We start from the raw sequence: 27345 nt of genomic DNA, 5'->3' as shown, positions 1-27345 counted from the left end.
GCTTCTGATTACCCCCTCCCCCAAAATGCCCTCCCTTCTATCATCCCCCTGCTCTTTTATCCCCTTCCCCCCAATTTTCCTGTAGGGTGAGATAGATTTCCATACCCAATTGAGTGTATATGTTATTCCCTCCTTAAGCCAAAGCCTGTGAGAATAAGATTCACTCAATTCCCTCTCACCTTCCCCTGTTTCCCCTCCACTGTAAAAATCTTTTCTTGTCTGTTTCATGTGAGATAATTTACCCCATTCTACCTCTCCCTTTCTCCTTCTCCCAATATAATCCTCTCTCACTCCTTAATTTTATTATCCAGTTATTGCCCCTTAATCTTCAACTTACCCTGGGCCCTCTATCTGTCTATCTATCTATATACATACATACATATAATTTTTTTTCCCCTCTAACTATCCTTACACTGACAAAGGACTCATAAGTTACAAATATCATCTTTCCATGCAGAAATGTAAACAGTTCAACCTTAATAAGTCTCTTATGATTTTTCTTTCCTGTTTACCTCTTCATGTTTGACTTGAGTCTTGTATTTGAAAGTCAAATTTTCTATTCAGCTCTGGTCTTTTCATCAAGAATGCTTGAAAGTTCCCTATTTCACTGAATGAACATTTTCCCCCGAAGGATTATACTCAGTTTTGCTGGGTAGGTGATTCTTAGTTGTAATCCTAACTCCTTTGCCCTCCGGAATATCATATCCCATGCCCTCCAGTGCCTTAATGTAGAAGTTGCTAAATCTTGTGTTATCCTGATTGTGTTTCCACAGTACTTGAATTGTTTCTTTCTGGCTGCTTGCAATATTTTCTCCTTGACCTGGGAACTCTGGAATTTGGCTACAATATTCCTATGAGTTTTCCTTTGGGGATCTCTTTCAGGAGGTGATTGGTGGATTCTTTCAATTTCTATTTTGCCCTCTAGTTCTAAAATACCAGGGCAATTTTCCTTGATAATTTCTTGAAAGATGATGCCTAGGCTCTTTTTTTGATCATGGCTTTCAGATAGTCCAATAATTTTTAAATTCTCTCTCCTGGATCTATTTTCCAGGTCAGTTGTTTTTCCAATGAGATATGCCACATTGTTTTCTAATTTTTCATTCTTTTGGTTTTGTTTTATAATTTCTTAATTTCTCATAAAGTCACTAGCTTCTAATTGCTCCATTCTAATTTTTAAGGAAATATTTTCTTCAGTAAGCTTTTGGACTTCCTTTTCCATTTGGCCAATTTTGCTTTTTAGGGCATTCTTCTCCTCATTGGCTTTTTGGACCTCTTTTGCCATTTGGGTTAGGCTACTTTTTAAGGTGTCATTTTCTTCAGTATTTTTTTGGGTCTCCTTTAGCAAGCTATTGACTTGTTTTTCATGATTTTCTTGCATCACTCTCAGTTTTTCCTCTACTTCTCTTACTTGCTTCTCAAAATCCTTTCTGATCTCTTCTGTGGCCTGGGACCAATTCATATTTTTCTTGGGAGCTTTGGATGTAGGATCTTTGACTTTGTTGTCTTCTTCTGGTTGTATGTTTTGATCTTCTTTGTCACCAAAATAAGATTCTATGGCCTGACTCTTTTTGCACTGCTTGCTCATGATCTCAGTCAATTACTTGAGTTATAAACTTTTTGTTAAGGTAGGGGTCTGTTTCCACTGTGGAGAATGTACTGTCCCAAGCTTCAGGGGTTTTGTGCAGCTGTTTTCAGAAATACTTCTAGGGACCTATAAATTTTCAGTTCTTCCAAGGTGGTATGATCAAGGGCGAGGTATTTACTCCTTTCCTGGCCTGTGCTCTGGTCTATGGGTGACCACAAGCACTCTTTTCTGTCTTGGAACTGTGAGGAGGATTCTCTCTCCAAAGCCACTACAAGCTCCACCACACCAGCACTCCTCTTCACCCCAGGACCGCCACCCAGAACTGTGACCCAGATCCAAGCATGGGCAAAGCAAGAGAATCCTGCACCAGCAAAGAGATCCCTCCAATCCCCCTCTGATCAGCCACTTGATTCCCCCTCAGTCTATGGGCCAAAAGGTCTGAAAGCAGCTGCCGCCTCAGGGCGGAGCCCAGGAACTGGAGCTGGGACAGGCTTCTCTCTCAATGCAGACACAGACCTTTCCTACTGACCTTCTAAGTTGTCTTTGGCGTTCATGAGTTGAGAAGTCTGGAAACCACCACAACTGCCTGCAATTCAGTACTCTGAGACCTGCTCCAGTTCTGATGAGGCCTGCCTTGTCTGTGCACCTACACTCAACTGCGCTCTTAGGCCAAACTGTGTTCCTCTCCTGCTCGGCATGCTATACCTTTCCAATCAATCATCTAGGTTGTCTTGGGCTGGAAATTTGTCTCACTCTGTTTTTTTTTGTGGGTTCTGCTGCTTTAGAATTTGTTTAGGCCATTTTTTTTAGGTATTTGCAGGGGTTTGGGGGAGAGCTCAAGCAAGTCACTGCTTTTACTCTGCCATCTTGACTCCACCCCTAAAATGGCAAGAATGGTTATTTTGACAGCACTAGGAAGGACAGATTGGAAAGGGGACTGAGAGAAAGTAGGAAGATTTGTTTAGAAGCTATTTTAAGAGTCCAAGTAGGTAGTAATGAATATTAGTACTTGGGTAGTAATAGGATGAATAATAAGGAAAGGTCACATTCAAGGGTCAGGTACTGTGGAGGTAAGAATCGATGGGACCTAGTTGACAATTGGACATGGACAAATGGCAAAGAAGGAAGAGGCAAAGATAATCTTGTTTTACCTCAACCAAATTTCCCCTTTCACACAAAAGTTTCTCCCTCTGGTGCACATCAATAATGTTTCAATTTTCTAGTTCACAGGGATTCTTGGAGAGTTACTGGCAAGGGTAAGTACAAAAGGATCATTTTTCTTATTTCCCTTAGAAAACAAAATCTGTTATCTATGGGAATTAGAGTGTTATGAAAAACTATTTTACTTGGGTAAAGCTGAGCAATATTATAATTTTGGGAACAGGAATTGTTATTCCCAATAGTTTAGGGGTATGAGGCAAAATAGAGGAATTGCAATAAATTGCATTAGTAAGTAGAAATGAAATCGTCAAATCATCCACAATGTTTTCTTTATGTTGTAACTAACTTTTCCATACTAAGAGAAATGGCCTTGAGGATTGCTCCATGGGAGAGAAAAAAGAGTCTCTATCCCAAAGGGGCAAATTTCCTTGGGATTTTATATATGAATTTTGATGGTGCGGAGAGCAAGCAGTGCAAAAGTTCCAGTCTCCAGCATTTACATTCACAGAAGTATATCACTTGCAATTATAAAAACCCTAAATGACAAATATATCCTTATCTATTTTATAAAAAGAAATATAGACCTACAAACAGACATTATGAACAAGTATTGTGGCAATTACAGTATTGTTGACCCCAAATACAGAGAGTGATAGTTATGGTATGAGCAGAAAGAACAGGACAAAGGAAAGAGATGGTATGGAGGAAGAATTGATAAGACTTCTCAATTGATGGACTATGTGGGCTGAAAATGAAAAACGGAGGATGACTCCTAGGTTTCAAAAACCATCAGTGGTACAAAAACCACATGTACCAAACAGAATCTTTAAATCAGCTTCTAATATACTTATTTAGAGAGCTAGCCTCAGTTTCAATTTTTTTAGGGCCCTTCACATTTTTTTGAGCCTTTCAAATTCTACCTTGTAGTAGAGAAACAATGTTGTCATCATAGGTAGTATTGAACCCGGAGTTAGAAAGACTGGGGTTCAAATCTACCTGGCATTAAAAATTTAATAGCTGTGTGAACCCGGGCAAGTCATTTAACTCCTTTTAGGCTTCATTTTCTCATCTATAAATGGAGGATAATAACAGTACTTAAGTCACATGGTCATTGTGGGGATCAAATGAGATAAAGGTTTGTGCTTCACAAACCCTAGAACACTATAGAAATATCTGTTAATATCATTTATACTTAGTTGTATGTGTGTTACACCCTCACCATCCCTTACTAGATTAAAAGGTTCTATTTTAAAGTAAAATTGAAAAAAAATTATCCCAAAATATGAATATGCATTACATTTTAAAATGTAATCATCTCCTAACATGATTGATTTGTTTTCTGCTACCATTAGAGAAGAAAAAAGGTTTGGGATTCATCTTTCACTCTAATTCCCCCTTTAAAATGTTTTATTGATGCATTTTTTTTCTGTGATTTCCTACTGATTATCTTCCTCCACACTCCTCCTTCCTCAACAAATAATAGTCTAATAAAACACACCCATACATTGACCATGTCTGAAAATGTATGTCTCATTCTGCATCTATGGTACCTACCAAAAGGTGGGAGGCATGCTTCTCTACCAGGCCTGTGAAATCATGATTTACCATTGCACTGATTAGAGTTCTTAAGTCTTACTGTGGTCCCTGCACAAGCTGTTTCCCAGGTTTTGTGTTTTGCTTAGCATTAGTTTAGATAAGTCTTCCCACATTTCTCTATCAATGGACATGCACTTTGGTTCCAATTCTTTACTCAAATACTCAAAGGCATCTGTGATCCCATCAATTTGGATACTCCTTCCAATGAAGAAAATTGCAAGCCATCTATGTCTGCCCTTCCTGAGTGACTACTGTCCAAATCCTCCCAAAGGTTGGCTGGTTTGCTGATATTTGTGCTTAAGCAGATACACACATACAAGTATGGATATGGAATATTCTCTTCTGTCTTTGACCTCCTTTGAATATATGCTAGTAGTGTATTGCTGGGTCTAGGAGCATGTATGGTTTAGTGACCTTTTTAGTAAAATTGTTAATTTTTATGCAGAATATTTAGACCAGTCACAGCTCTACCAACAATGCATTAGGGTAACAACAAGCATTCTTCATATCCTTTTTTTTTCTGTGTGGAATATTAGGCTAGTTATAGCTCTTAGCCAAGAGGTCCTGCAACATTTTGGGGCTTGACAATGATATCATTTGCAAATGGAAGTAGTGAGTACTTTTGGGAAGCATACATGTCCTGTTTTGTGCCTTGCCTGGTTTTTGTGATCAGAATAGCAAACAAATTTATCTCTGTTGCCATATCATTGTAAGAATTCTCTATAATTTTAATGTATTTTTTGGGAGATACCTTGTTGAAAGAAAGCATTTAAGATGCAATTATGCTCTATTGAATCAAAAGGGGTTTTTTTTTGTACTCAACACACAGAAAGTAAAACAGAATCTTGCATTTTCTACATTTTTCAGTCAATGTGTGATGGAAAAGATGCTATATCTTATGGAATGCCACTTATGAAAGTCTACCTGTTACTAATACATCAAGGCTGACTATGATGGGTATAATTACCCTCATAAAAACTTTGTATAGATGAAAAAGCTGGCATAGTGTTAAATAGTTATTGATAGACAGATTTAAAAATAGATTAATAAGGTCTGAGATTTTCTCCCTTCCTCCAAATATCCTGAGAATCAGTTCCTAATACTTTCATATTGTGTTTTCTCCTCAGCAGATTCTCCTCTATGTATCCTTGGTCTGATAATGATGCTTTTCCTTTCTTTGTTTTCTTTGGTGCCACTTTCATCTCCTTTATATGCCCATCTGCGACTATGATGGGAGAATCCATGTTGCTCCACTTTCCCTGACATAGAAAAGAGATTGTTTTAAAAAATCCCTGCAGATCTTTTCTATGTTTCTTTTTTTATCATTCCAGTTTTGTCAATAATTGTTATTGGTATGGTTTTGCTTTGATGGATCTCTCACCATGATTTCTTTAAGTTAGTTTAACTGTCCACTGCTCCTCTGCTTATTAGGAGATACAGCTTATAATCTTCTGCCTTTCTTCTTTGTAAGACTTTGCAATTAAGTTTATATTCTACTCTAATATTGCCCTTTGCTGCCATATGTCTCTGCTGGGCAAGCAACTCAAATGTTTGTGGAATAAGGAGATTTTTAGGCTTTTTTGGTCTCATTGATATACATCTTCAAAAAATTATTGTAATTGGTGTTCATGTATTTTTCTGTTGAGATCCCATTCTAAATGATCAATAACTTTTTTTTAAAAAGGTTAGTTTGAAGCTAAAAAAAAATGCATACCTTATCTTTTTTTCTTTCTTTTTAGCTTTGTACCACCCTTTGTTCTAACAAGTTTATAGTCTGAGCAAATATAAATAACTGATTCAGGAATGTTTCCTGTGCATGTGTTAAGTTGCTTTTCAGTCATGTCTAACTCTCAGTGACCCCATTTGAAGTTTTCTTGGCAAAAATACTGGAGTGGTTTGTCATTTCCTTTTCCAGTTTATTTGACAGATGAGGAACCTGAGGCAAACAGGGTTAAGTGACTTGCCCAGGGTCACAAAACTAGTAGGTGTCTGAAGTCAGATTTGAACTCAGGAAGATGAATCTTCTTGACTCCAGGCCCAGACTCCTATCCACTGTGCCTCCTAACTGCCCTCATGTTTTCCATACCAGTTAACAAAGAAGTCATTTCTTGACTTAAAATATTATGGATTTCACTTTTCAGTGATCTTACATGGTTCTTACCATGTGCAGTGCTTTTCTTGTTTTTTTCTTTAAAAAAATACCGGAGGGTGGAGTCCTCAAACAGAACATCAAATATCAATATTTGATATGAGAATATCAAACAGAACAAGTTGTGCTATATGATTGTGATGGAATACTACTGTGCTATAAGAAATGATGAGCTTAATGATTTTAGAAAAACATGGAAAGACTTGCATGAAACAATGAAGAGTGAAATGAACAGAACCAAGAGAACTTTGTATATAGTAATATCAATATTGTTTTAAGAACAATATTGAACGAATAAGTCATTTTGACTATTATAAATATCCAAGTTAACTATAAAGGACATGTGAAGAAAGATGCTATCTATATTTAGAGGAAGAACTAACAAATATAAGTTTGTATAGAATAATTTTACATATATATTCCTATTTGTGTCTAATTGTAGCCATCTCTAGGGTGGGGAACGGGAAAAATTTACATAATAACCTTTTTATTTATTTAAAAGGAATAGCAAGTACATAATAGATTTGCAATTTCATGTGTCATCATATTCTTATTATACTGTGTTATAGAAATGCTTGTTTTATTCCATAAATTAAAAATAAAATAAATATGAAAAAATAGGCAACGAAGAAATAAAACTATCACTCTTTGCAGATGATATGAGTGTATACTTAAAGATTCCTAGAGAATCAACTAAAAAACTTGTTGAAATAATTAACATCTTTAGCAAAATTGCAGGATATAAAATAAACCCACATAAGTCATCAGCATTTCCATATATTACCAGCAAAGTCTAGTAACAAGAGATAGAAAGAGAAATTCTATTTAAAATAACTATAGAAAATATAAAATACTTGGGAGTCTACCTGCCATGACCAACCCAGGAACTACATGAACACAATTATAAAACACTTTTCACATGAATAAAGTCAGATCTAAACAACTGGAAAAAAATCAGTTGTTCATGGTTAGGCTGAGTCAATGTAATAAAGACAATAATTCTACCCTAAATTAATTTACTCATTCAGTGCCATACCAATCAAACTACCAAAAATTATTTTATAGAGCTAGAAAAAATAATAAGAAAATTTATCTGAAAGAACAAAAGGTCAAGAATATCAAGGGAATTATTTTTAAAAATGAAGGAAGGTGGCCTACCTGTACTAGAATTCAAATTGTATTATAAAGTGATAATCATTAAACTGGCTAAGAAATAGAGTTGTGGAGCAGTAGAACAGATTAGGCAAACAAGATGCAATAGCAAATGACCATAGTAATGTAGTGTTTGATAAGCCAAAATACCCCACCTTTTAAGATAAGAACTCACTATTTGACAAAAACTGCTGGGAAACCTAGAAAACAGTATGACAGAAGCTAGGTATAGACCAACATCTTATACTGTATACCAAGATAAGGTCAAAATGAGTAAATGCTTTAGACATAAAGGGTGATACCATACAAGGAAAGCGAGGAATAGTTTACCTCTCAGATCTCTGGAGAAGGGAAAAATTTATGACCAAAGAAGAGATAGAGAGTATTACAAGATATAAAATGGATATTTTGATTATATTAAATCAAAAAGGTTTTGCACAAACAAAACCAGTACAACCAAGATTAGAAGGAAAACTGAAAGCTGGGAAACAATTTTTACAGCAAATGTCTCTGATAAAGGCCTCGTTTTTCAAACATATAGAGAACTAAGTCAAATTTATAAAATATGAGTCATTCACCAATTGATAAGGATATAAACAGGCAAGCAATTTTCAGATGAAGAAATGAAAGTACTATATATATATACATATAAAAAATGCTCTAAATCATTACTGATTAGAAAAATGCAAATTAAAACAACTCTGAGATACCACCTCACACCTATCAGATTGGCAAATATGAAAGATAAGGCAAATGATAAATGTTGGAGGGGGGGTGGAAAAATTGGGAAACTAATGCACTGTTGGTAAAGTTGTGAACTGATCCAACCATTCTAGAGAGCAATTTGGAACTATGCCAAATAGCTATAAAATTGTGCATACCCTTTGATTTAGTAATACCTCTACTAGACCTGTATCTCAAATTGATAAAAAAAAAAAAGGTAGAGGGGAAGAACATATTTGTCCAAAAACATTTATAGTAGCTCTCTTTTAGTGGCAAAGAATTGGAAACTGAGGGTATGTCCATCAATTGTGGAATGGCTGATCAAGCTGTGGTATATGATTGTAATGAATACTATTGTGCTATAAGAAATGATGAGCAGGATGGTGTCAGAAAGACCTAGGATGACTTATGTGAACTGATGCAGAGTGAAGTGAGTAAAACCAGGAGAGCATTGTATATAGTGACAGCAATATTGTATGATGATCAACTGTGGATAACTTAGCTATTCTCAGAAATACAATGATTGAAGATAATTCCAAAGGACTCATGACGAAAAATGCTATTCATCTCTATAGAAAGAACTGATGGAGTCTGAATGCAGATTGAAGCATACTATTTTTCACTTGTCTTTTTTTGTGTGTTTTTTTTCCCGTGTCTTCTTTAACAGCATGACTGACATGGAAATATGTTTTGCATGACTACCCATATATAACCTGTATTAAATTGCTTACTGTTTCAGGGATGGAGGAGGGGATTTGGGGGGGAAAAGTGGGAACTCAAAATTTTTAAAAAATTAATATTAGAAATTTTTTACATGTAATTGGCAAAAAATAAAATATTATTTAAAACTCTGTTATGCAAACATGAAACTTCTGTGTAATCTTTACATTTTTTGCTTTTCTCATTTCTTATTTCTGATCTATAGTCTCCAATTTTTGCTATTCTCACCTATTTCTAACTTTGTACTGAAATTATCTATTGGCAAAGTATATTTTATTTAATATAGGGGGCCTCATTAAATTCTTTGTAGCATTTTTCTATCTTTTCCCCTGCAACAGATATTGGGGCATAGCCTGCAATTATGTTCATGATGATCTTTTTGCAAATATGTACTATTATTATACTTAATTGGAACAGTATAGTATGATATGACTCACTATCCCATAAAATAATGTTTCTTGTTGCTTTTGGGTGTATCATAAAATCACCTCTGTCAAGTTCTTTATTTGTCTTCCCAAAGAAAATCAGTGAATCTGTTTTCCATTTAGTTTAGACTTTCTTCTCTATTTATAGTGAGAATGTCGATTAGTAAGACTTAGTTTCTTTACTAACATGTCCATTTGCTCACTAGACGAATATCTCACATTTAGAATAACATTCACTAGGTAAGATTTTAAAGACAGTCTAAAAACTGCATCTGCTTCATTGATGAAAAAGCAATAAAGGGCTATAGAAGACTACGTGGACATTTTGTATTTTTTGCTACTTAGCCATGGCCAAAAAATCCATTACCAGGTGGCTAGCCCTCTAGTAGTGAGACTCTTCTCTGTACTTAGCTAGGCTGGTCTTCAGAAAAACAGATTCTGTAGCTGGAACTGTCCTCAAAGGCTTTTCAACCTGATAAAACCTGTCAGAGCTTACATTCTGCTGATGTAACCTCTGGGGACCCAGGGTCATCTCTGTAGTACACTTAGAGTGGAATTTTGTGCAGTACCACATTTTTTTAATGCTGTTAGTTAAACACATTATATTTGAAAAAGTTAAGTTAAGAGAGTTGAAAGGGGCCTGAAAAATTTTAGGGGATCCATGAACCTGGATGGGAAAAAGTGACATTTTTATGTTTACTAACCTCTAATGCTATAATTAATTATATTATAATTACATTATACAATTATACAAAATATCATATTATATAATAATATAATACTATATTGTGTAATTATATATTATATTATATAATTATTTAGCATTTCCTTCACTTATGATTTAAAAAAAAACTTAAAATATTATTCTGATTGTGAAAACTCTGGCTTCCTCCTAGATGCTTGTCCTCTAATGGAACAGAAGAGATGTGTAGCGGCTTCAATGATTTGTTTTTTGCTTGAATTTTTATTGGAAGTCAGATGAAAATTATACTGAGAAGTCTTTCAGGAAGCTGTCTTTTCCTTCTCTTCCCAAAGGAATCTTTTAATTAAGAAGAAAATGGCTGTGTAGAAATCCTTCATGAGAGTCTCTCCCTCCCTATTCCAAAGGACTGATGACGAAAAATGCTATTCATCTCTATAGAAAGAACTGATGGAGTCTGATTGCAGATTGAAGCATACTATTTTTCACTTGTCTTTCTTTGTCTTTTTTTTTCCCGTGTCTTCTTTAACAGCATGACTTATAGGCTTCACCAGATCACCAAATAGGTCTTTGACAAAAATAAGGGCTAAGAACCTTTGATCTAATCCAATTCCCTTTATCCACTGCTGAGGAAACTGACCAGAGAGAGAGGAAGTGACTTATCCAATATAGCTAGTGAGCAGAAAAGCCAGGATTTGAACCCACAGCTCTCTGGCTCTAAACCCAGAACTTTTCCTGCTATATCAGTGTGACTTCAAAGTCTAAAGCACATTAGGTAGGACATATTCCAGTCCCAGAATAGCCCTGCAACATGGGCATCATCAAGGTATTCACTGGCATGATATTAACAGCGAAAGTCATGCCAAGTAGGTTGAAAGAAAAAGAAAGCAAGCCCGTATTCTCCTCTATAGAGTTTACAGCCAATTTTAAATAGATGTGTGCCATGGCACTTAATCCAAACAGTTAACAATCTGGGGCAGACTTTATCAGTGAGCAGATGACTAGTTCTAACAGCCCTACTTAAACTGTTATCAGCAGTGCCTGGAAGTTTATGGAGAATTTTATGGCAGGATTGAACAGAGATACCCTGGCCTCATAGCAAAAACATTATGATACCCTGCCAAAGACAAATCACATATCATGGATTGAAGCAAGGCTCTCCAAATCTGAAGGTTGCTTGATGATTTGAGCAGGTGAACGTTGTGTTGTTTTGGGGTGTGTGTGTGTGTGTGTGTGTGTGTGTGTGTGTGTGTGTGTAAAGGTGTTAAATCCCTAAATCCCCTTCTGCTAAGCCAATATCACATCAGGAAGCACTAAGTAGCTGCTGCACTAGGGATTCTCTCCTTTGCTAAAATGCTGATTTTTAAAATACACTTTCAGCTGGCGCCCACTGTTGCAAGTTTTTGCTTCTAGAAACCAGTGCCTTGACAAACATGTCAAAACATTTCCGAATTAAAACTCTACAGCCCAGCACCTTCAGGTTGATGGACTTTCCCCAGTGCACACTTTGCAAGAAGCTAAAAATAGGCAGACTGCAATTAAGGCAAGCTCTGAGGAGAACAGGCTGGTGGATGACCAATGGGGTCAGTCCCCTGGATGCAGGCCAGACACAATTCTCAGCCAGAAATGTTCTGGCAAAGCCAAATTTTTATTGAAATTGCTGGGATAAGGCAGAATGAGAACTCAGGCTTTTTGAGGTTAAAAAATAGTTTCGGACAAACCGTGGATGTCTAAGAAAACAGTCCAAATTCCTGCTCGTGTTTAAGGAACAAAACTAGTTTCCTCACCAGCCCTTAGATTTTGAGGGCTTTGGCGGGGTTGGTGGAGGGAGAGACTCTCATGAAGGATTTCTACACAACCATTTTCTTCTTAATTAAAAAATTCCTTTGGGAAGAGAAGGAAAAGACAGCTTCCTGAAAGACATCTCAGTATAATTTTCATCTGACTTCCAATAAAAATTCAAGCAAAAAACAAATCATTGAAGCCGCTACACATCTCTTCTGTTCCATTAGAGGACAAGCATCTAGGAGGAAGCCAGAGTTTTCACAAATATTGTGGAGCAGAAAAGAGACTTAGGGCTCTATCAGAGAATTGGAGGATTATAGATCCAGAACTACGAGGCACCTTAGAAGGCCGCTGAGTCCAGCCTTCTCATTTTACATAGAAAATGAGGTAGAGAGGTTAAGTGACTTATCTATGGTCACACAGTGGCAGGTCCAGAATTCTAACCCAACTAGTCTGATTCTTTAAATCCATTCCTAGTCTACCTGATGGGGACTTCTTCTAATGTCCACATTTTACTACTGAAGAAAATGAAGCCTATGAAGGGAAGTGATTTACTCAAGGTCACACAGTGTTTCAAGAGAGGGAGCTGGGACTAAGAACCCAAGCCTCTTGACTCCTGGTCCTATACTCACCCAGGCTATCTCATGTCACCTTCCCATCAGAGGTGTTCTGTATGCTACTCTATATGCTGAAGTGGGAATCATGGAACACTGATGCCAAAAATGTTGCAATCTATTTAAGGTAATACTCATACCAGTTCCATGAGGGAAATAGACACATTGAAGCAGGTAAAGGTGGAGTGTACCCTGCAGGGCTACTCAGCATCTACAATACCAGAAATCTGTTTGTGTTTGTGTGATCCTGGGCAAGTCACTTAACCATGTTTGCTTCAGTTTCCTCATCTGTAAAATGAACTGGAGAAGGAAATGGCAAACCACTCCAGTATCTTTGCCAAGAAAACCCCAAATGAGGACACGAAGAGTCAGACATGACTGAAATGACTCACTAACAATAAATTGCTCAATAGAAGACAAAGTCAGGAAACATTAAAACCCACCTACATCTAATCCAGCCCACTAAGCTTTTATTAAGCAACTACTGGGTACAAAGCAATGTCTTAGGCAGCAAAGATATGAAGACAAAATAAAAAACAGTTCCTACCCTCACAGAACTTACGATTTACTAGGAAAATAAACAAACACGTAAGCCCCCCCCCCATACTTCAGTCTTGGCCTGCTTTTCAGGGCCACTGAAGAGTTCCTAGAGATTCAGGCTTGCTTTCTAATATTGCTGTGTCAAATTCATATTTAATTAACAACCAGCTAGAGGACTTACCTTGTCTTTAAAGTCTGTGTGATTCTGAAGAATGGCTCTGTGGTAAGTAGCTGTCCTCACAAAGTCCTGTAGCATATTCTGTTGTTGGGATATACACCCATAAAACTAAAAGGAAAAGATAAGTTACTGAATCACACAACTAGAAGGACCCTTAAAGACCACTGAGTCCAATCTTTTCATTTTACAGATGGGGAAACTGAGGTACAGAATGAGGATGTACTGCATTCAGGGTCATATGCCTGGTAAGTACCAGAGACAGAATTTGAAGCCTAATTATCTGGTTCCTCCACGATTGGTGGAGTATATATATTTCTAACTCACAAAATGCACATATCTTCAGTTTAATTCAATGTAACTCAATTCCACAATGCACTTTAAAAACACCTTCTATGCATACGTCTCAAAATGTTCAGAGGATTGATAAGGAATCTCCATTAAAAACAGACAGGATCACAAAACAGGCAGAGGGTAGGAGCTGGAAAATACCAAAGAGAAGGAAGACAAGGAACATTTGCCTTGCCCTTGCCTCTAAAACAACATCATACAAGATTAGTGCACCATAACATTTTGGTGAATCCCTGACATCCTAAGTATCCTCCCTTTCCATTGTGGGATTTTGCCTGGGAGGATGGAAAACAGGTGGTGGCCAAGAGATCCTAGCTCTAGAGCTCATTTTACAGATGAGGAAGCTGAGTCCCAGGGAGATTAAGTGAATGCCCAGAGACATAGGTAGTATGAGGGGTGAGATCTGAACACAAAAGCCCCATCTGTTCAGTACTGACCTACCTCTCAGACTCCACACTAAAGGCTAAAATAAAACATGTACTTCTTAAAACTACTGCACTTAAGTAGAAATGCTATTTTATTAAACAAAAAAGTGCCAACAACCTTAAATCCTTTCCAAGTTTTGAAAACCTGATTCAGTATTTACACTAATGGGAAAATCTCTCTTCAAGTGTGTACAACTGATATGGTTATTCTATGAAATCTGAAAAGTAATAATTCTTTCTCAGAGAGATAAGACCCTCATACCCATAATGATCAAGTGGAACCATGTCAATGCTCTTGTCCAAGTTATCAGATTGAATATAGCTCTGGCTATGCAGTAGTAAATCCAAGAAGTTAGGAATTCACATATATATATATATATATATATATGTAGGAATCATAGAAAGTTGAGCTGGACTTATTAAGTGCTTATTATGTGCCAGGTATCTGCTAGGAATACCAAGACAAAAATGAAATAATCCCTGCCCTCAAGAAACTTACATTCTACTTGATGAAAGAGCACAAACTCCGAGAAATACAGACAAGCTAAATACAAAGTAATTTCAGTTGGAGCCACACGAACACCTGAAAGGAACATGAAAGGTCTCTTGTGTGGGAGGTAGCACTTTAACTGAGTCTAAAAGGGAGCTAGTAGTTTCAAAAAGTGGAGGTGAGGAAGAAGACCATTTCAGACATGGGGGACAGCCTATTCAAAGGTACAGAGACAGAAGAATAAATGTCACATACAGAAAATAGCAACTAGGTCTGTTTGGTTGGGGCATAGGATACATGAGGAAGAATAATTTGTAGTCAGTTTGGAAAGATAGGTTGGAGCAAGATTGTTAAGGGTTTAAAGTACCAAAGCAAGGAGTTAGTATTTTATCCTAATAAGATGCTAAATACTTATCCTAAGGACAAGAAGCCATTGATAAGGCAACTAGATGATATATCAGATAAAATGATGGGCCTGGAGTTAGGAAAATTTGAGTTCAGATCTAGCGTCAGCTGCGTGTGACCCTGGACAAGTCACTTAAGCTGTCTGCTTCAGTTTCTTCAATTATAAAATGGCGATCATAATAGCACCCATTTCATAGAGTTGTTGTGAAGAGCAAGTGAGATACTATTTGTAAAGTGCCCGGCACATGATAGGCACTTAGTAATGCCTTGCCTTGCTTTCCCTTTCTTTTTTCCTTCCTTTCCCATCCCTCCTTTCTTATTTTCCTTCCCTTCCCTTCTCCCCTCTTCAGTAGGGAAGTGACATGGTTAGATCTAAGTTTTAGGGATATTGGTTTGGCAGGTGTGAGAAGGGCAGATCAGAGATGGGAGAGACTGGATACAGTACAGTAGAGACCAATAGAATACAAGAATACAGATCAATTAAGAGGCTAGTGAGACTGTCCAGGTCAGAGGTGATAAGGGCCTGAATTAAGAGTGGTGATGGTATGAAGGGAAAGAATAAGACAGAGGATAGAGATTTTATGGAGAAAGGACTGACAATACTTGGAAATTGATAGACTGTATGAGGTGAAAATGAAGAATTGAGGATGACATCTAGGTTTCTGACTTGAGGATTAAAAGGATGGTGTATGTCAACCTGGGTCACTGGAAAGATGGTGAGGCTCTTGATAGAAACAAAGAAGTAAGGAGGATATGTGGATTTAGGAGTGAAAAGGTAACTCAGGTTTCCCTATTCATGTGTCTCTGCTAGATTTCTCTAGGTTCATTGCCATTCCTCCCTCAGGAACCGTGTGCAATGGTGAGAGAGTCTGACCCAGGTTAATGGATGGACTGTGCTATTTTAATGATTCCTGACTTTACCTTTTATTGAGTAATTAGTTGTTTTTCAGTCATTTCAGTCGTGTCCAACTCTTCATGACCCCATTTGAGGTTTTCTTGGCAAAGAGGCTAGAGTGGTTTGCCATTTTCTTCTTCAGCTCATTTTACAGATGAGGAAACTAAGGCAAACAGGGTTAAGTGACTTGCCCAGGATCACACAGCTAACACATATCTGAGGCCAGATTTGAACTCAGCAAGATGAGTCTTCCTGACTCCAGGCCAGGCACTCTAGCTGCCTTCTCTATTAAGTAAAGGTTATGATTATTCTTGTTTTCATTTTCTTGTTGCATAAATGCTTTTTGTTTAAGAGTTAATATTGTGACTGATTTTATATTTTAAAAAAGCACATTAGTGAGGGCTCAGGAACCCTAGGAGCAGGAGAAATGCATCTCCTTAACAACAAGGTTTCCCCTAGGACCCTGAGAGTGAGTAGTAGTTTCTCCTCTTGAGATGCCAATCCAACAGCTATCAGAAGTGTGAGTAAGGTAAGTGAGCCAGTGTTAGTCCAGGAAAAGAAAAAAATAAAGAGTTGGGGTATATAAGATGGGGATACTGGGGCCCATAGAGAAGTGACTTGCTGAAGATGTATCTGAAGAGTACCTGAGATGGTTTCAAGTTAATGTCTTCTGACTATAGACCAGATTCAGGGCTTTAGCCTTCCCCACCAAAGGTAGGAAATAGCATGGCATCATATTATACATTCTTCAGGAATTACTGAGAATATCACTTTATTTGGGATCAGGCCTCAAGACCACTACTCATCAGTGAAATCTATGGCACAAGTGGAGAGCCTTGCCAGCCTCTGGACAATTAGTGAGTAGTTTCCTGAGGAAGAGATGCCCGACCCTATTATTGAGAGATAAGAAGGGCTGTAGGTTTGGAATGAGGTTAACATTATCCTCTTTACAAATAGAATCAGGGTTACAGGTACTTTTTTCTAACCCAGAATGAGAGCTCTCCAAAAGCAGCTGGAGTGTCACTAATGGGTGAGTATGTATGCATGCAGAGGCATTGTCAAGAGAAAGAATAAGCCTCAAGAGGATTTAATACCTGATCAATGCTAAAGTTTTATTTTCTGCTAAAAGAGCATAATCATGGGTCATCATTTTGACCATTAATAATTTTGGTAATTTAATCACTCTCTGAGGAGAAAACATGGGGGGGAGTGGGAAGAGTAATGGATTTGGAGAAGATCAGGGTTTGAGGTCCAGTTACCACTTAGTAATTGTGTGGTTTGGGCATTCAATTCTCTTCTCTGGGCCTCAATTTGCTCATCTGTGAAATGAGTGGACTAGACATGAAGTTAGACTAGATCTCCAAGGTCCCTTCCAGCTCCAATATTCTGTGACTCTATAAATTCACAGTTAAATTGGCACTTTAGAGTTTGAAAAGTGCTTTCAAAACCAAACTGTGAAGAAGGTAGTAATATAATTACAGGCTCGTAGAGATTAAATGATTTGTCCATGGTGATACAAGTAAAGAGAGTCAAAGTTTAAATCCAAATTCTCTGATCCAGCACTAGTCCAATACTTTTTCAGCAACAGCAGGCTAACTCTCTATCATGCCTCTATCGGAGAGAGGACCCTCAGGGTTTCCCCAGCTAATATCCGTAGTGCACAGGTGGAGCCATGAGTGTGATGACTGGTTAGAAGACCCTTCTCACAGAAGATGGGGCAACCAAAGCCACAGAGAGTTCATACACAAAAACACCGCTGGACATTAAGTTACTATGACTTGTCTGTTGCAGAAGATAATAAGACCACTGGATTTAGAGCTGGAAGAAACCTTAGAGATTACATAGTCCAACCTCCTTAATTTGCAAATGAAGAAACTGAGTCCCAGAGTGGCAAAATGACTTGCCTAAAGTTAAATATACATGTAATAAAGGGCAGAAGTAGGATTTATATCTAGGTCTTCTTTCTCTAAACTCAGTGCTCTTTCTACCACGCCAATCTCCTATTAATTGATTTTTATTTCCAAAATGATTTCCTCGAAACAATGTAGCTAACATACTCATAAGTTGGGGAAAGGATATTGGAATATGTGGCTGTCCAGAGAAGAGACTTTTTTCTGTGTTTCTTAGTGGAAGATTGAGTTAAGAGATATTCATGACAACCTGCCATGGAATTTGAGAGATCTTTCTGCCTTGGGGCTCTCTGCCAAATGGGTTACACAAAGATACAGAAATATTTACTGCCGCTGCCCTCCACTCCTGCCATAACAGATTTTCATAGGACCTTAAGCTTTTAAAAAACACTTTCTTCACAATAACACTGTGAGATAGGTAGTACTGATGGACATTGGGGTATGGTGGTGAATACGATGACTGCACATAGGGGCTCAAGGGAGTCCCATGAATAAAGAAACATCACTTTAGGTATTTCTCAAACTAAAGATTCAAGTCCTAGGCTATATGGCATTATAGATAGAGTACAGAACCCAAGAGGAACTGGGTTCAAATCCAGGTTAAATCTATCATTTACTAGACCCTGGGGAAATCATTTTAACTCTCTGAGCCTCATCTTCCTCATCTGTAAAACGGGCTAGTAATACTTGTAGCACCTACCTCATAGGATGGTTGAGCAGTTCAAATGAGAATATACATCTCAAATCGCCACATCAGGGTTAGCCACTATCATTTTCCTTCATACCTGAAAATACTGTGCAGCAGAGGCCGCCTCTGTCCGCTGACTGAACACTGAGTATTCCTTCTTCTGCTTCCGATATCTCTCTAAGGCATTTGAAAATGTACTGTATTCTGAAAGGGAAAAGTACAGGTAAAAGTCCACATACTTGGAATGGCAGGACCTACTAAGCTACCTGCTCTTAAGGACAACTGAGAAAATAGTAGTGGAAGGACGGTGCATTCACCTCTTTCTAATATCTTGGGGAGGATGGAGGAAGTCGTAGAGAGGCAGCCATGCTTTGCTTTGCCCATTCAGAAAGAACACATTTTTATTGATATCACTTTCACATTCCCTCCTTGGGAGGGTAACTTTGCTGAGCTGCAGTTTCTTCACCCATAAAATGAGAGGGTAGGACTAGAGATGGCCTCTGATTTCCCTTCTAGCCCTGCATCTACAATCCAAAATTATCCCTATTAAAATTTGTTTGTTCTTGCTTTCTCAATTGAGGGGGAAGGAATAATAAGAATTTATATAGTTCCCACTATAACAGGGACTGTGCTAAGTGTTTTACAAATATGGGGGCAAGGAGACAAGGAAGGAGGATCTTTGCTTGAAAAAAATTACTTGATAAAACTTGGGTGCTCTACTGGCATCATTAAACTTTAAGGTGAGGCATTTTAGAGATATGGACAGCTAATGTGCAGGTAAGTATCTCTGTTCGGCTAGTATGGGCACAGCACAAAGGCAGGCTTTAAGGTAGTTCGATGACAAGTTACAAAATTCAATTCAACTAGAGTTTATTAAGCACCTGAGTGTAGAGGTTGATGTAAAGAGAGAAATTTCAGATAAGACATTGTCCTGGGCTTAAATGAACTCGCCATCTGATAGGGCATAACACAAACACAGGTAACAATAACACAGGGAGATATGGACATGATGATCTTAGAAGTGAAGTGATTTTATCTGTAATTTTATGCAACCTGCCTCCCTGTGATTTGACCATTAAGAATCTGAGGTCCAGAAAGGAAAAATGATTCATCTAAGGTCACAAACCTACTAAATGGCAAATCTAAGATGTAAAATGAAGTGTTAAGTTGGGAGTGGTGGCAGGTGGCCAGTGAAAGAGAAGATGGAGAATAATCATTACAAACTGGGAAGAATTAACAAATGTGCCAAAAAACTGAACTCAACAATTAATAGGATTTATAGATTTAGAATTGGGAGGGACCTTAGAGGTTATCGGGTATAATCCCTTCCTTGTACTCTATCTACTATACTGGGTTGACTTACTTATTAACTGCCTACTACAGACAAGACACTGTGCTCCCTGCCTTTAAAGCTGAAAGTCTAAGAGGAAGGGGTGGGGTATAATATGCAGAAGTTAAATCCAGTACAGGGTAGGATCATATAGTTACAAATGGAAGGAACCTTAGGGGTCATCTAGTTCAATGTCCTCATTTTAGAGAAAACATAGCATTCAGAGACATTGCAATTTGCCTAATAGCCCACAAGACGAATGCAGCAGAGCTGAGATTTGAACACAGGTTCTTTGACTTCAAATCCAGTATCATTTCCACTTTTTCCTTGATAGATCCAGTTAAGGCACTCAGAAAATCTGAGGAGGGAGAAATCATTAGAGAGGTAGTGTCCCATTATAGATCTGGAGTTAAAGACATGGGCTAAAATCCTCAGCATCTCTGCTATCGACTATGGGGCATTGGGCAAAGTCATTTAATTATTCTGAGCCTTAGTTTTCTTCTCTAGAAAAAGAGCAGTTAGATCTAAATGACCTCTAAAGTCTCCCTAAGTTCTAAATTCTATGTTTCTCTGGACTATCTCATCTCTAGGGATCCTTTCAATTTTAATGACATATGACTGTGTTTCAGCTGCTGGGATCAGGGATAGTTTTATGAAGAAGCTATCCTATGAGTGAGACCTTGAAGAAAGGGGTTGGTAACAGGTTAAGTGAGTGAAGGAAAATGTTCCAGGCAGGAGGAAGGAGGGTAAAGGAAAAGAACAGTCCACAGTTTGGCTGAAATGTAGATTTCATGAAAGGAAGTAAATGGGAGATAAGCCTGGAAGTATAGGTTGTAGCCAGACAGTAGAGGGCCTAAAATGTTAGGCTAATTTGCTGCTATTTTATCCCAGAGGCAATAGGGAAAACTGTGTTTGTCAAATAAATGCTCACTTAATGATGGAGGGAGATTATTTTGATGGCTTTGTGAAAGCTGGACTGGTAAGGAGAGCTAGATCTTCAACAGTGTTACAGTATTTCAGGTAAAGGGAAGCAGCAAGGTGAGTGGAAATAAGGGCAGAGGTGAGATGCCATGAAGATGGAATTGGGAGGACTTCACAAATCACTGAATCTGGAGGGGAAGATGAAGGAGACAGAAAAGTCAAAGATTATGCTTAGGTTCTAAATTTGGATGACAGGGAACATGGCTACACCATAATAGAAATAGAGAGGCTAGGTGGGGAGGGAAGAAGATACTTTCATTTGGGGATATTTTGAATTTTAGATGCTGGTAGGATAATCAGGTGAAGATGTCCTGCAGGCACTTTTAGATGTGGAACCAGAGCTCAGAGGAGGTATTGAGGCTGAATCAATATAGTTGCCAGAGCCATGGGGGTATAACTTTTGAGTTGGGCTTTAAAGGATGAGTAGAAATTGATAATGAGTAAAATTAGGAGTTTCAGTTGTTCCCTCACTGGGGGTTTCTTCTAAGTAAAGATTTAGGGCTTGGAAACCTTATGAGGTCCATCTGTCTCTATTCTCAATTAGTTCCTGCACAAAGAGTATATCCTAGATGCAAATCGAAGAGCTAAAGTGAGGAAGAAAATGTGGGTAGAAAGTCATAATTAAAATGAGAAAAAAAAAAGCAGAAGATTTTGAAAATGTTTTCGAAACAGAGATTCTTAGGCTTTCTAAACTTTAAAGCACTCTACCACATACCTTAAAACACCATATCATTTCCTGGTATTTAAATCTTTCCACAATCTGCCTCCATTCCTTCTTTCCAGCTTTATTTCATATTATTAAAGTTTTCCCAAGTCGATTAGTAGCTGTTCTCTGGACTTAACATATCATTTCCTATTTCGGTGCAGCTGCACAGGCAGTCAGTCCCCAAGCCTAGAATACTCTCTCTCTTCATCTCTGCCTCACAATAGATGCTTAGTTTCTTTATCCCCCTCCTCTGTGAAGCCTTCCCTGACCCAAATGCCCTCAGCTGAAAGTGCTTCTTTTAACTTCAGATGTTCCTAAAGCAATTCATCTGAACCTTTCCTTTGCCCCGACCATCACCTCCTACAACATATTATATTTATCTCTGCATGTTCAGTCATTTTCCAGTCATGTCTGACTGTTGAAATATTGGAGTGGTTCACCATTGCCTTCTCCAGCTCATTAAGATGAAGAAACTCAGACATAGGTAAGTGACTTGCCCACACAGATAATAAGGGTCTGAGGCCAGATTTGAACTCAGGAAAATGAGTTTTCCTGATACTAAGCCTGGTATTCTATCCACTAGGCCACCTAGCTGCCTTATCTCTGCATACTTATTATATTTCCCCAGCAGAATGTTAGATCCTTGAGGGCAGGGACTCTCATTGTTTATATTTTTATCCTTGGCACCTAGTATAGTGTCATGAATATAGCAGACAGTTAATAGATGGCGGTTTATTTTTTTTAAAATAGGTACAACTATAAAATAATGAAGCTGATGTTTTTTGCATATTTCTTAAACAATTACTTGAGGTAACTTGATCCTCAAGCAACTCTCTAGCGGTAGTGAGCATATTATTATCTCCATTTTATTCTCTAACTCATTCTCCAGAAAGTTGCCAAGTTAATATTACTAAAACTCCCCCAGGAGCTCTGCCTCATCCCTAGGATAAAGTATATCTTTAGCCTGGCATTTAAGCATTTCAAGTTCTCTATAGACTGGTTACCACCTACCTTTCCAGTCTCATTTCATACTACTCTCCTTCACATGTTCCCTCTTCACGTGCTCTTTAGAAGCAGCTAGGTAGCCCAATGGATAGGGTGCCGGACCTGTAGTCAGGAAGACCCAAGCTCAAATATGGCCTCAGAAACTTCTTAGCAAGCAAGTCAGTTAACCTCTTGGAGCTTCAACTCCCTCAACAGTAAAATGAGGATAATAACAGCACCTAATTCCTAGAGTTGTTGTGTCGATCTAGCACAGTGTCTGACACATAGTAGATACTTAATAAATGTTTGTTCCCTTCTCCCCCTTCTCTTCCAGTCAAACTAGCCTGGTGGTTGTTCTTGCTTTTGTGCCTTTGCCCAGGTGGATCCCCTTTTCTCAAATAAATTTCCCATCTCTGCCAATCCCTAGCTTCCTTCAAAGGACAATTCAGGTGCCATCCCACCCCCCACCCCATGCAAAGTTTTGCCTAGTTCCTCCGGTTGTTGGTTAGCATTCTATCCCCTTATTGAAATTTCTTGAATATCTTTTCTACATTTCTATATTCTCCTATGTGTAAATTTAATCTTCCCATTAAAATTTAAACTCCTTGGGGGCAGAGGTTCTTTCCCTTTTGTCTCTATCCATAGTTCCTCACATATATTAAGTGCTTAATAAGTGTTTAATTAAATTAAAAAGAGGCTTGGAGAGCTAAATTGAATTACCCGAAGCCATGCAACTGGTAATTAACAGATTGAAGCCACAAATCCAGGTATTCTGATTCTAATTTCCATGAACATTTCATGATATCATGGCAAACTCTATGCTCCAAATATTTAAGGTCAGTTATCATTATTCTCTCTATTCTGTGGATGGGGAAACAAAGTGCTTAATCTATAGATTCATTAATGGCCATGGCCTTGACTACAAGTCTACCCTTTTGAATTTCTGACCTGAATCATTAAAATGCATGATTTTCTATTTGGGGCACATATTTATACTCCTGGACTTGGCCTGCTAGGACATACCACTTCTTCCTTTTGTCCTATTGCTTCACTTAAAAAGAGCAAATGGAAGAAATTTGTTTTTTATCTGCAGCTCTTAAATACTTGCTATTTTAAGTGATCCTGTCTCAGAAGTTGTTTGTGCAGTTGGTTCATTTAGTAAGATGTGAGGCTCCTTTGTTATAAACAGATAATACCTAATTGGTGACAGAGGTGACCACACTAAGGATTAGAGAGGCTAGCATTTATGTAAGTGCTTGAAGATTTGTTAAGTGCTTTACAAATGTTACCTCATTTGACCTTGGTACTTTGAGGTAGGCTATTATTATCCAAATTTGTAGATGAAGAAACTGAGGGTGAGGGATGTTAAGTGACTTGCCAAGGGATCACATAGCCAACTAATGTCTGAGGTAGGAGTTAAACTCTGGTCTCCCTTACTCTAAGTCCTCTGCTCCATCCACTGAACCACCTGGATGTCCAGACATGATAATAGAGTAGACCCTATTTGCCAATATGACTAAGGCATTGTTGCTTTCTTTGCATCAGTCTTGAATCATATCAAATATGATCCATTCGTGTGTGTGTGTGTGTGTGAGAACTGGAAATGGCTGACCTGAGGTATGGACACATGGGATGTTTTTGCTGAGAGAAGGTATCCTGAGAGTGTATTTTTTCAGTAGAAGAGATAGTTAAAGGGATAGTAGCAGCCAGGGAATTAATAGGTTTCTCAGGAGGAGAAAAAGGGCAGATAGAGCATAGCCTTCCCTTCTCTCTGAAGCAGATCTACTCTGTTGCCACAGTCTGTTTTCTCAGTAGGAGAAGGTGAAAAGGAAGTAAGTCTAGGAGAGAAAACTGGTTTCTCAGCTTTTATAGACCACAGGGAAGGCAGCTAAGACAAGAGAGTTTATCCTTTTGAGTCCCATCCAGCCAATCATTTTGGAGGTATCTCTGTTCACTTGAAATAAAACAGGAATTTTGTATACTCTCAGCAATGTACCCAGTGGACATGCCCACATCTACATAGGAAGGTGCCACTCAGATGCCTGCAAAGAATTTGCATTATTAGCACTTCTCCTCTATTATCTTAAGTCTAGAAGACAATAAACAAAACAATAAATTAAGCCCTAATTTGTAGCATCTGTTGATGTCCAGGATGTAAATGTTCACGATGATAATTTAACAACCAGCTGGTACAAATCAACTCCAACACACCTCTGTGTATATCTCATATTTAGGGAAACCCAAACATAAGATAAATGTAAGCTATATTTAGAGATTTTCCTGGAGTAACTAACTCTAAGTGGGAAAAATGGACCAATAAAGAAGATGACTTTTGTGATCAGCCCCAAGGATTTGATTTGACTGGTGTGAACCCAGAGTACTGAGCCACAGGCTATGTAGGAAGTGATAGAAAAAATTACTCTAATTTCTTAAATAGCATAATGGAACATCATTATAACATTATCCTATTATAAATAGGAATGCAGTGTAATGACAAGTTTTTCTTAGATTCAATCTAATGGCATTTAATTAGTGAATTACCATAAGGGTCTTCTTCTAGTGCAGTCTGTGCCCTGAGCAGTCTAACAGACATGTAAGAGTTAATTAAATAAGGCTGTGGTTCTACAGATTAAGGATCCAAGAAAAGAATCATAATTCCAGAAGACAGAAGCAGGAACTTAGCAAGAATCTGGATTTTGAGCCACATATGACCAGCCTATAAAAGCTACAAGCAGAGATGGTGGCAAAGATATTGGGATGAGACTAAATGGATCAAAAAAATCTGAGAACCAAAACATGCAGTGAGAGGGGTGGAGCCAAACTCTATGATGATCTGCCATACCCCTGCAAGTAGAGGCACTGGGTGCACCCAAGAACCTTAGGAATATCAGTGCCCCCTAGGCTAATAACTCTGTTTACAGTACAGTCTCCACAGTCATCATCCAAGAGAACAACTCTTGGAGAGATGAGACCTAGCAGCTGCTACTATTGGTATTACAGTCTACTTAATTAGTACCCATAACCACCAAGGACCAACAAACAAGGCTTTTGACTCTAAAATTCTTGGCCCTATCAAGTGGCTCAACATCAGAAACAAATATGATTTTATCAATGCAGATGATAATGAAGAATGCATTACCGTCTACCTTAACACTGCACTTTAAGGACCACTGGTCTGAATCAGCCTATATGTGTAGGCTTCCCTTTATTACAAGAGTTCTTCACTGTTGGTGTTGTTTTTTGTGTCGTGCAACAGTCTAGTAACCCCTATGGATCCTTTTTCAGAATAGTGTTAGTAAATGTACAAAATTAAATGAATAGGATCACAAAGGAAATCAATTACAGTACAATAACAGCCAGTAGACAGGAAGACTGCAACCACTTGCGGTCTGGTGACAAGTCTAATGACTGGAGTAATTCTGAAGCAGTGATGAACACAAGTGATATTTTGAGAGATACCTGCAATAATTATAACATGATATGAAAATATCTGTAATTTTTATTGGTGGTAAAACCACAGGCACTGATAATTTTACTGCGGTTTATGTTGATAATTGAAAGAAAGCTAAATTTCAGTTAATAGTTAATGAAAATAAAAATGTAATTTTCCCCATGCAAGTTCACAGACCCCCAGAAATCTATCCTTAGACTAAGATAAGAACCCCTGTCCTATTAGAATATGAACTCTTCAAGGACAAGTGCTATCTGTATCCCCAGCACTTAGAACAGTGCTTGGCACACAGTAAATGCTTAAAAAAATTTTCTTTTCCATCCATCCATCCATCCATCCATCCATCCATCCATCCATCCATCTATTTATTCATCCATTCATGAACCAGCCATGTTCCTTGAGGGCAAACGGCTACCAGGCACTTGGGATTGAAGGATTTCACCTTTAAAAGATTCTCAAAGTATAGATTTAGCTGAATGTCATTTCCTTTCCTTTTTAGATTATAAACAAATTGAGGGTAAGAATTATGTAATTTTTAATTTTTCTCTCTCCAGTATCTAGCATAATGCTTTGTATATGCTAAGAACTAAATAAATGTTTATTAAATTCAACAAAGCAAGCATTCATTAAGAACTTGCCATATGCCAGATACTGTTAGAACCCTAGGGATACAAAACCAAAAATGAAATCTACTCCCAAGAAGCTTAAATTCCATTTAGGGGAACAATCTATACTTGGGTAAATTCATACAAAACATATACAAGGAAGATTCAGGGGAGGGATTCTACTGATATGTGCATGTGAGTATAAATTGGAGGTAGCTTTATTTGGAAGATACTACTCAAGCTAAACCTTGAAGAATTGGATTGAATGGAATAAGAGATAGCTCATTCTAAATTCAGGTTGACTTCTCCCTATCACAAATCTTTTACCCTTGGAATAGGACTAGTCAAAATTCCTGGAAAGTACTTGCAAAATAAATTCCTCTTGGACCAAGGAAGAAACTTTTCAAGTATAGACCTTAGTTTCTTCATATGTAAAATAAGGAGGTGGGATTAGATGATCTCTAAAGTCCTATCCACTTTCATTTAGCATTCTTAGAACTAAGAAACTAAAATGTGTCAATTCAATCTCTCTTCTGGAACCTCTCTAATTAGCAACTAAATATTTCATCACTTTACTTAACACACAGCATCAAAGGTTTTGGAATAATTCAAATTATATAAAAATACTGGGTTGTGGGATTCAAGGAATAGCAGCTCAGGATCATATATGGATATATCATATATGGTTATATTACAAGACTCATAGATAGAAATGGACCTGATCTAACCCACCTGCAAATGGTCAGGCAAAATTTAAGTTTTTATTATTATTGGCATCATCATCATCATCATCATCATC

At 37.8% G+C, this 27345-nt stretch overlaps 1 protein-coding gene across 1 annotated transcript in view; it reads right to left on the bottom strand.

The window, feature by feature from the left end:
* Positions 1–27345, bottom strand: part of LOC114043926 (histone-arginine methyltransferase CARM1-like) — a 243762-nt gene that overhangs the window by 95529 nt on the left and 120888 nt on the right. The window contains exons 3-4 of the mRNA XM_027863178.1: positions 18587–18693; positions 13332–13436 (exon numbers count right to left, since the gene is read on the bottom strand). Coding sequence (XP_027718979.1) covers positions 13332–13436; positions 18587–18693 — 212 coding nt within the window. The remainder of the gene's footprint in view (positions 1–13331; positions 13437–18586; positions 18694–27345) is intronic.

The sequence above is a fragment of the Vombatus ursinus genome, unplaced genomic scaffold (assembly GCF_900497805.2).
Source record: "Vombatus ursinus unplaced genomic scaffold, bare-nosed wombat genome assembly UNPS02014770.1, whole genome shotgun sequence".
Taxonomy (NCBI): Eukaryota; Metazoa; Chordata; class Mammalia; order Diprotodontia; family Vombatidae; genus Vombatus; species Vombatus ursinus.
Note: the sequence above shows the minus strand (reverse complement) of the source record. Positions and strands in the feature narration are given on the sequence as shown.